The sequence below is a fragment of the Perna viridis genome, chromosome 4 (genome assembly GCF_037379345.1).
Source record: "Perna viridis isolate PV_CMFRI_1.1 ecotype Kerala chromosome 4, ASM3737934v1, whole genome shotgun sequence".
Taxonomy (NCBI): domain Eukaryota; kingdom Metazoa; phylum Mollusca; class Bivalvia; order Mytilida; family Mytilidae; genus Perna; species Perna viridis.
Genome location: NC_142448.1, coordinates 45,341,233 through 45,353,080, shown reverse-complemented (window position 1 = coordinate 45,353,080; position 11,848 = coordinate 45,341,233). Strand labels below are relative to the sequence as shown.

The 11,848-nt window shown below is 34.1% G+C and overlaps 1 protein-coding gene across 1 annotated transcript; it reads left to right on the top strand.

Moving 5' to 3' along the window:
* Nucleotides 1-802: 802 nt before the first annotated feature.
* On the top strand, nucleotides 803-6,977 carry LOC148620254 (uncharacterized). The gene is made up of 4 exons (XM_088580991.1): nucleotides 803-1,182; nucleotides 3,002-3,097; nucleotides 4,626-4,778; nucleotides 5,511-6,977. The coding sequence occupies exons 1-4, from the start codon at nucleotides 987-989 to the stop codon at nucleotides 5,738-5,740; spliced, it is 675 nt and encodes a 224-aa protein (XP_088437117.1). The 5' UTR covers nucleotides 803-986; the 3' UTR covers nucleotides 5,741-6,977.
* The last annotated feature ends 4,871 nt before the right edge of the window (nucleotides 6,978-11,848 follow it).

Sequence of the window (11,848 nt, the reverse complement as noted above, 5' to 3'; positions counted from 1 at the left end):
ATCGATATGTCACGTTATATACATAGTGAAAAGATATGCGAGTTCCTTTTAACCTGTCACGTAGACAAATTATTTTAAAAAAAGAAAAAAAATGTCATTAGCCTCATTCAAAAGAAGCGTATTTTAATCTTTATACATAAGATGACCACACCCTTATATGTGTATACGGGTGTGGTCATCTTTTGCTCAACTGTAGTTGGAAACGCAACTTAATACTTCAATTGAGGGCGTTGACATGAGTTAATCATGTATCATTTTTTCTCTATTATCAAACTTTAACTTTGTATGCCTTACCCTATGTTTACAAGACGCACGCAAAAAAGTCCACTCGGAACCCCACTAAAAATAATAATAAACAATGTGTTACTTTCAAAGAAAATGATAATTGCATGTGACATCAAAGGCTCTTAGGCTCGTAAAACGAGGGTGTTAGCTGAGTTCTTTAATTGTGAGCAAGCTATTTAAATTTTGTCACTTATTTCATTGATGGGAATTAGTGTACATACATAGCTTTGATCGCCTCCAATCCATAATTATTCTAAAATTGACATTCCTATTTATGACACATTCTAAGTGATTCTCAAATATCAATTTGAATATGAATTGTCAATAATGAAAATTGTTTTGACAAAGATAAAACGCCCGTGGTAAATATCAAAATAGTATCGGCTTTTTTTATGTGTTATACAATCATAACAACATTCTTTTCTCCTAACACTATTTTAATCTTGAAGATATTATCCGTATCTGAGTAATCATTTGTCACTTTCGTTGTTTACAGCACACATTTTTCATGTTTGAGAAACTCCCTAGATTGGCTTTAAACACAGGTATTCAAAGGTAAACCGGTTGAGAGAACAGAATAGTCTTTTGATTCATGCAGGGGAATGGCCGCTCCCTATACGAGCTGAGACTTGTGGAATGAGAGCACAGTTTTCGAATTTCGGACAATAATTTCAGTGAAGGGTACAAGACAGATAATTACGATGGGGAGACACATGTGTGCTATAGCAGTGTCAGTTTTCTTTATGATTTCAGCATTAGCTTTGACTCTTGTTAGTATTTACTTCGATTATTGGTATGAAGTCAATGCCAATGGAAATAGTAATTCAACGATTAAAAACGAATATTCATATCGATATGGAATGTGGAGAAAATGTTACCTAAATGATATCCCGGCAGGTGTGTATAATTCATAAATTATTTCACAGGTTGGTTGTTTCTTTGAAATAGACATTCACTTTAAATTGATACCTTTTTACAAGAATTATTATAACTGTAAAATCGTAGACCTTTATATGGGCAGAATTTGGAACTATTAGTGTCAATAATCGACCGATAAACAGAGAAAATCATATACGTTTATGTACAGTATTTTTGTATATAAGTGAGACAGTCTAAGACAAGCATCGACACTCATTATAACATAAAATATCTAATATTTAGATTAAGATATAACTTTTTTGTATATGAATTGTACGTGTATTTTTAAACCCTATATCGTCTACCATATATTGCATACCCTATACCACACTTCTAGACCTATATTGCATACCCTATATCACACCCTAGATCTATATCGCATACCTTATATCGTACCTCTTCACAGGCCTAACTCGAAGTGTGGTTAAAATAAATTACATGATGAACATGACATGTTTAAGTCTGTATCAACCCTCGACCTATATCACCCCGCGGGCCCGCGGACCTTTGGGTCATATAGAAGTCTCGAGTTGATACAGCATCTGATATAGGTTATGACCTTTATATTCAGTATATATTAAAGCCACAGAGTTCAGATACTTCGATAATCTAATTTATTTCATTTAGTTTATTTTTTAGTGTTAAATGACACTGTTTTTTTTTTGGTATATTTATATTGTAGACACGTTAGGCACTTCATTGTGAAACCGGTTGAACTTGATTTGATGTTTTCAATTCAGCATGTACATGTATGTACAGAATTGCCCTCTAGTTATGATTTATTATATTAGAGCTCAGAAAAAAAATATAACAGTTTCAATAAAGGCGGTATTGATATGTTTTGATACGCTGTAAATTTAAAGTAAATTCATAGAGAAAAAATGGCACGTTAGAAAGAAGACCAGAGAAACTCGATCAAATGATAAAAAAAATATCTATGATGTTTGGTATGCGTTTATGTCGTGTAAATTGTCAAGGAATATAAAGTTGACAAGGCAGATATATACAGATACAAATACATAAAACTGTAAAAACAAACATTAGTGTGCACAACATGTATTTGCACTTTTGGGGTAATAAATATTCCTCCTGTATATGCTCTTTTTTCCTTGGCTTTATGTATGTATATCTGCTAAGAGAGGTCGAAGTGTTGTGGGTAAAGTATTATGGTAAAACAACATCGAAACAAATGCATGTCACAGTGGTTGATTACCGTATTTGATAGCCCAGTGTCACAAATGTCGGCAATGTCTTGATCAATTAAAAATGAAAATTCGGTAAAGCTAATGTTATTAGATATAATGAATTTCCTAGCAAATGGTCTTGCCAAAGGATTACATGTACATTTTGTAACACATTTTGTTCTGTATTCAGAAAATATGTGTACAAACAATTTCATAAAATAAAACTTTTTTGGGAAATTATCGTGTTTGTATTAAAATGCAGAACGAAACATCAAAACGAAATCCAGGAATTGCATGTCTTAGTTTTTTTTTTTTTTTTTTTTGATTTTGTTTGTTTCTTTCGTTAACCATGTCGGTGTAGTTGTACTTTTAAGGAGGTAGACCTAGGGTATGGGACACAACTCTTACAAATCATTGAAACGTTTGCTTCCAGCATATTACATCAATCTCATGTCAGCATCAAAGTAACTTGGACTGATTTCATTCTGTTTCAAGTGAGAGCTTGATAGGCTTTGGTGAAATTTTATATAATACAAACATATCACTGACTGATTTCAAGAGTTTTTGTTTTTGTTTTTTTTTCCCTTATTGTCTATTTGGTTTAAATGTTTCAGGTGAGGACAGGAAGAGATACGGAAACTGTGTATACACGTATCAGGACCTTATACCAAGGGTTGACCCGACGTCTTCTGACGATATTAGATACTTACGTGAGTACCTTGACAACCGATCTATGGGTGTATCCCCCTTTATTCAGTTGTAATTTGCCTTTAGCGTACAGATAATAATGATATGCACGCATACCAAGTACTAGAGACAATGATGATCGATAATTTAGTATTTACCACACATACAAAAATAACAAACAAAAAGACACTAAGTTATTTCATTCTATGAATGTTGGACATCACATTTTAGGACATCATGGATCTCTAAATGTACATATCACTAAGATTTGTAGCAAGGTTGAAAAGGTTGGCGCGCGTGACTGCAGAGTATTGATATCGATGTTTTCTGAAAGGAAGTCTTAACTGTCATTAACATTCATTGGGTTGAATATATATCGGGTCTAAAAGCTGAAGTGGAGATAAGAGGTGTATTATAGAAGTATATGTAATATGAGGTAGCACAGTGTTTAATCGTTACAATGTGTAGTTCTAAAATCTACTATGTTTATAGCAGGTTTTCAGAAACTTGATTACAGATCGCTCATATTACCCATTATCTTCATTATTAAGGTACATATATGCATAAGAAAATATAAACTAGAAATACTGCGAGGAAGCTCACAAAAAGAGAATAAAGTTAAATATATTTAAATAATAAGTTCAATTATATCCATTTGGATTTCTCCGACAATACCTATGTTCCTTCACGCATATCTACATATGATACCAAACCTGCCTTGAAATGTCTTTAAAGTTTCATCATAATCCATTGAGCGGTTGAGAAGGAGTAGCGCTTACAAGTCCTTAACGTGTAAAACCCTTAATTTGGATTATCTCCCTAGTCAGACTCCTTCGATAGATATGATGCCCTTGCCCTCCTATAAAGTTTCATCAAAATCCTTTGAGCGGTTTAGTTGTACTTACGATGTTTCAACACTTAAAACCCTTTAGTTTGATTATTTCCCTTTAGAGTCTTCCGATATAAACTCTTTTCCTTCATGCACATCTACAAATGATGCCCATTATTCCTGTAAAATTTCAAAATCACTTGGGCGGTTTAGGAGGAGTTGCGCTTACAAGAAATGTGGACAGACGAATGGACAGACAAGTAGACATACAGACAGGAGGGGAGTGATGATTCTTATATACCCTCCAAACTATGTTTTCAGGGGTCTGAAAATGGAGTTCAAAAGTTGTATATATTGGAATATTTTTGAGTTGTTAGTAATAATGTAAACTTGATGTATTTAACCACGATGTCGGTGCACGTCTGTTAGTAACTCAGTTCTAAATGATTTGCTTTTGCAATTAGATATCTTAATAGATCATGCTTTTCAAAAGTAAATTGCAAGTAGTCTGATGTTTCAAAACAAATTCCCACGTTAAATAAATTTCAATGAGCATAATTACCATGGCAACAACGGAAATTCGTCTATAAGAATCGATAAGTTATTATTTCCTATTCTTATATGTAACGTACGTGGTTCTTGTGGACAAGGGTTAAAACGGGTCATTGTTTGATGATTGAATGCAATCATAATATTAATTCATGACATTTATTTTATCACAGATTTGGAGCGGTCATGGGTAGGTCTGTTGATCACGTGTGGAGGCCTACAGATTTTCGCAGTTTTAACAATAATATGTGGATTATGGCCTTGTAGACAGAACCCCAAACGATCTTCTATCTATCTTGGATCCGCTATATTGTTCCTTCTAGCAGGTATGTATACATAATGACTAAGGTTACAAGATGCGAGTCAAATCACAATACAAATCTGGAGCATTTGTTTAAAAAAATCTTAAGTAAAGTGTGTAAAACCATACAAAGGCATTCTAGATGGTTCTTAAGGAGTAAAGCATCAATTCTTTAGCCCATTCGAAAACTAGTTTAAATTCTGTATCGTGGTACAGATTGCCATCTAGAAGTTATAAGTTGTAAATATAGCTGAATAGTTAGATTGCCCTGTCTTAGATTAAAGATTGACTGTTACAGTAGTTTAATATCCAGCTGCAGATAATGCATGCATTATTGAAGAAAAGTTCATTACCAATCTAATGTGAACTATAATGGGAAGCTAATGAGATTCTTGTTTATATACTTCTGGTATTTTTAGATAACAAAGATTTAGACTTTTGGGGGAATTCTACAATGTACGCGTGTTTGTTTCACAGTTATTTTCCTCTTTTTTACGGTATTTACTTGATCGTTATGTACCATTGAATTCATTACAAGGTTGGAAAAGTCATTGATGTACAGTTCAATAGAAACGTGTTTTTTTGTAATTTAGTATTTGGTCGAAGTGGTATCTTTAGGACTTGATTGTTGAATACATGTAAATCATTTTGTTCACAAACTACATGTATCAAGTAGACAATGTACCTCGAATGTTAATGATCCGATCAATGTCCATCGTAATGGAAATTTATTCTCATATAATTATTTTATTTTCAGCAATGGCAGGGGTTGCCAGTAACGTCTGTTTCATGGCATTGCGAGATCTGGACGAGAATAAATATCATATGTATCCAGCAAACACAAATATAGAATATTTGTGGACGTTTATGACCTCATGGATCGCAACTGGACTTCTGTTCATTTTAGCATTCTTGTACATTTGTTTACTATGTGTTGATTACGATGACGTCAACGAATCCGGGAAGTACTCAACGTTTCCAGAATAAAGTATAATCCACAGTATTCTAACAAAAATACTCTGAGGTCGAGTTTGTGTTCTTTGTTCATAGACATGGAGGAATTTGAAAAAGTTTGCGAAACCTTGTGTCATATCTTAACTAAATTTTAAGTTCACGAGCGGACACGACACCAGAATGGTTTAGCTTAGGGTGTTGAATTGTTACGGATATGAATCTCATACTATGATAATTATACCAAACAAATTGTCATTTAACTTATTTTTCACATTTAACATGTCAGCCAATATTCCGTGGAATCACTTAAATTAGTACGCCTATATGCAAATGTTTTAGACGTCCATTTTAGTTCCAGGCTTTTAAGCAAAATAAACGATCTCGCTGCCGATAAGTTTTCATTGTAGCCATTCAAGATAATGGGTACATGTGGTTTGTTTAAATCATGTTGTTTTCAAACTTTTCACACGGTAAACATTTCCTCTAGTATTAAAATCATCTAACAATAAAACAGACATAATTAGTATACATCCGTTGCATAGTGGGTATTTATATTGTGCACAAAATAATTCATTTAAAACTGCCGGCGTAATACATCTAAAAGTCTCGGAAGTTAAACTTGTGTTCTACTATATTTTCGTCTTCTGTAGTCAAATAAACATCTAGTTTTTAGACGAGGAAGACGAATATCATGCATTACATGTATTACTGTCAGAATGCTTAGTGTTTCTGGTGTTTCGAGTGTTTTAATGGTCTGCAATGTTTACTTAAAACGTTTTATTTGGGCTGTCTATATCTAAGCGTTTGCATGTACTTTTTTGTTCATTCATTGAAGTATGGATCAGCTGTGATATTAAAGATATTATGTTTCAGTCATGTAGAAATGTGAAATTCAATTAGTTTTTTTATACATAAATTTAACTTATTATATTCATATTCAAACATTTGAATGTTGTTTCTGAGGAGAAATGTTAAGTGAATAATCACTAAATCCATCGCACACAGATTTTTTGACTTATTTAGTAAGAATTTGTTAAGTAGTTTTTTTTGGAAATGAGTTTATATAAGTGTACGTTGGTGATAGGTATGATCCTAAAATGACTGAATGTATAAGATTTGAAATAGTTGTGAAATCCATGTTTTGTGTAAACTGCTATAGTTTTAACAATTTTACATGCAAAGCAATTATATTTATGTTACATGTATTCAAATTTTAAGTATAAATCAAAATGTCATACATTTGTCTTGTAAATAAAACTTTTAAACCGTTTTTCTTTTGCCTAATTTACATATTTAGCCTTCAGGTTTGTTTTTATGTGTCAGTTTGAAAATATTTTATATTAGATGGTGTATTTCTTAGGAGATAAATCCAAACTTCGGGTTTCATCTCATTTACATGTGTATATGGGTGTGATTTTAATTTGATAAGGTTTAAATGACAGTACGCTTTTCGTAAACAACTTCAAATTGACAAGTGATTTTAAATGTTAATCCCTGTAAGAATCAGGCAGTAAGTGAAACATAGTACGGAAAAAAACCATCATTTTGGTAGAGTAAGTTGATGATTATTTGCACAATCAGAATGAATGTAGGAAAACAGACAAGATTTTCCATATCATTCTGGCACATTGAATTACAATTTCACTGAAATGCACTGAAAATAAGCATTTCAAGGGCAGGTAACTCTGTCAAAAATCTCATTTTTCCAAAATTCTATTGAAAAATTTCTGACCAAAGCCAGTGACACAGAGACCAAACAATGATTTTTTTTCAAATAGAGAAAGTATCCTTGAATGATATTACATTGTCAGATCAGTGGGGCTTTGACCTGCATGTTTCTGATTTTTCCCATTTTGCATGATTCTTACAATTACTTACACTTATATATATATTGAGAGGCGTGAATGAGCATTTAAAAAAATAAAATAGTCATACTAATGTGTAATAAAATAGCCGAGTAACCTTTATACTCGACGTCACATACAATACATTTTCGAATTGAAGCTCTACTTTTTAAACCGTCGGGACTTACCGCTAGAGTTGTCTCTCTTTTATTTAATATGAAGATAGTTCGCATATATGCATGACGTGTTAGTACCAACGAGTCGCTTATTAGCTTAAATCATGCGTAAGAAATCCTTACGGGAAAATCCCATACTAATATCCGCCATGTTGATTTCTACGGGACGATTTGTTTACAAACGAAGTTCGTAAGTTCCCGTCGAACTCCGGTGACAATCGTCTGCTTGATCAACTTCTCGGTATTGTACGTTGTTCGTAAAATAAATCAGAGATATCCGAAATAACGCCGAAATGCATTCTGGGTTCTTCGGTTTTTGGACAAACCATTTAAACGTAAACAACATCTCCTAGCAACCCGATCACTGTAAACATGGCCGACTTTTTACAATGTAAATATTGCCACCGAGAATTAAAATTTGACCGGAATTTAACGATTCAATGTTTAGGGAGAAACCGTTTGGCTAAACGAATGAGCAAGCCATTTAAGACAATTTAAACGACGGTAGGTGTCAATAAAGTCGTAAAAAATATTTTTATTAAAATTTTAACAGTATGTTATTTATGTGACGCCGAGTATAGGAATTGACTTCCTCTGAAAATACCGTTGTAAATGGATGTAGATGTGAAAACAATGTCAAGCACTTCTTGAAATCATGATCAAAACGGGAACATGATATTCATGATTCGGGGACAAAGGCTAGTTCAACAGACAGAGCATAATATCCATGATTCGGGGACAAAGGCTTGTCCAACAGACAAAAACATGATATCCATGATTCGGGGACAAAGGCTTGTCCAACAGATAGAACGTGATATCCATGATTCGGAGACAAAGGCTTGTCCAACAGACAGAACATGATATCCGTAATTCGGGGACAAAGCTTGTCCAACAGACAGAACACGAAATCCATGATTCGGGGACAAAGGCTTGTCCAACAGACAGAGCATAATATCCATGATTCGGGGACAAAGTCTTGTCCAACAGACAGAACATGATATCCATGATTTGGGGACAAACACTAGTCAAACAGACAAAAACATGATATCCATGATTCGGGGACAAAGGCTTGTCCAACAGACAGAACATGATATCCATGATTCGGGGACAGAGTCTTGTCCAACAGACAGAACACGAAATCCATGATTCGGGGACAAAGGCTTGTCCAACAGACAGAACACGATATCCATGATTCGGGGACAAAGGCTTGTCCAACAGACAGAGCATAATATCCATGATTCGGGGACAAAGGCTATACCAACAGACAGAGCATAATATCCATGATTCGGGGACAAAGACTATACCAACAGACAGAGCATAATATCCATGATTCGGGGACAAAGCTTGTCGAACAGACAGAACATGATATCCATGATTCGGGGAAAAAGGCTTGTCCAACAGACAGAACATGATATCCATGATTCGGGGACAAAGACTATACCAACAGACAGAGCACAATATCCATGATTCGGGGACAAAGGCTTCTCCAACAGACAGAACACGAAATCCATGATTCGGGGACAAAGCTTGTCGAACAGACAGAACATTATATCCATGATTCGGGAACAAAGGCTTGTCCAACAGACAGAACATGATATCCATGATTCGGGGACAAAGGCTTGTCCAACAAACAGAACATGATATCTATAATTCGGGGACAAAGCTTGTCCAACAGACAGAACGTGATATCCATGATTCGGGGACAAAGACTAGTTCAACAGACAGAACACAATAACCATGATTCAGGGACAAAGGCTTGTCCAACAGACAAAACATGATATGCATGATTCGGGGACAAAGCTTGTCGAACAGACAGAACATGATATCCATGATTCGGGAACAAGGACTAGACCAACAGACAAAATACAATAAATTACTCGAATTGACTAACAGAACACAAACAGAAACTGAAGAATAAACGAGCACTCCACTATAAAACTGTGAGTAAGACGATCTTTTTCGACGTCACTTTGCTTATTTCTGTTGCTTTGCAAATCTCAGGTCGGTCCTCGGTCGAACTGTTTTCGTATTCCGACATTCGTATAATCTAGCTATTGTGATTATTACTTACATACATAAACTAATTCTTCTTAACAACAATCCAGCGCTACCATTTCAACAGCCCTCATAGTATAGTAACTTCATGTGTGAACACAAGATATAATTTCTACAGTCAGCCAAATGACAGTTTTATTATACTCAGAATGTGTCAACAATCCAAAGCCGTTTTGGAAAACAAGTGAAAAGATATTGGCCCATAAGTCCCGGAGAGGACTAACATGAATGCACAATGTGTCTGTCATTCAATCCACTATACTTGACAAATAAGAGAGTTCTCATGGATAAATATCTAATGATAATGATAAGGATGAGTCGATGAAAGTGACAATAGGTATATGTATCATAGTCCTTGTATAGAGAATATTTAAAATATTTCAGAGTAATATGACAAATATTTCGTGCATCACGCAATTTGAAACATTATTACAAATAAGAAGCTCTAGAGAGTCTGAATTCGAATCGCTCATCTATTCAAAAATAGTCTTTTTAGCTTTGTAAAGCTAGTCTACTGACACTACTGCATGCACTATTGTCACAACAATCATTTAATCAATGGGGGGCATCTTAGTTATCCAACCGGTTTTCATATTATAAAATAAATTTCTCAGTCATTTTTCTTTTTATTCTTCAAGGGCAATAACTCTAACATGTACATCGATCAACAGATCTTCGTGAAAATTTCCGCATAAGTCGATCAATTTTGCCCCATGAAAATTTACGTAAACCCATTTGTTTTGAGAGTTATTTCCACAAATCCCCAATTTTTAGTAATGTTGGCCATGTTTTTCGACAAACAAAAAAATCTCTACACATAGATTACTCAGGATATATCCTAAAAAACAGGCAGCCATGTTTGGTTACAATATATCCTACTAGAAGTTTTTCAAAGTTGGAAAGTAGATAAGAAGGCGATCTGGAAATGGGAGATACGGTACAAGTCGTCATCTAAGTATTCCCTACAAAAGAAGCAGAGACATATATTACAGAAATTTATAAGGGGTGGACGGACTATTTTATTGTTAATTTCAACACCGTTTATTTTCAGTTATTATAATTTACTAAAAGTTTAGCAAAAGGCTGGTACGATTTTTAAAGTTATTTTTGTACTTATTTTTCACTAAATTTGCACTTAGAGTAACAGCAAGGTATTTTCTAGTTTTCCATGATAAAAATTGGCATTTACCATAAAACAGTTTGAAATTGCCCCTACTTGTGATCAGAATACAAGAGAGGTAAATCCATGTCCTTTGCCTTAAGAAACATCGACTAGCTAGTTTACCATGCAAGATTTTATCTAAGAATGTTTTTAGTAAATTACAAATGCAAGAAGAGTTACACGAATTTTGCATTGTAAGATAACTCCAAAAGGCAAGTAAAAATGTCAGTTGGCTAGTGTCAATAATTTCCTGACTAGTGTTGCAGTAGAGTATAATTCATCTCGCATATCCCATAACATATCTGTCAGCCTGACGACTCATGTTCAATGTTTTAGATATGTACTGAAACTCTGGTGGATAGTGAAATTTTATTTTGGCGAGTTGAAATGTAAAGTTACCTGACAACCTAGAAAGGAGAGTAAGAAAAATGTTTAACACAATGATTTTGGTAGAGTAATTCCATGACAAGCTCTGTACATATAAATCATGTTCTCCCATTCTCAAGAAGTAATAAAATATGCACACCTGTGAGTACTTTTCAACCAATTTATTTCCTACACTTTTCATGGAAGAAACTAAAAACTGGTTTATCTTTAACATGTGTTCCACTCTCATGACTATTGGTAAAAAATGGTTAAACATGTTCCTTTAAAGCTTTCATGTTGAAAATTTCCAATGGACATTAATGCATTTTAAATGCCCCTCCCACTTACTAAAAGCCGTATGACATTTAAAGACCTGTCACCACAAAGCACAAGTTCAATAATGTCCAAAATGCTCAAAGAGAACACACAGCAAAAGGATCACAATTAAATGATATATAAGGAAATAATAAACAAATATTTAGTGAGGATGCCAAGGATATCATGTAACATAGGCTACATGTACTTTCATTAACATGTA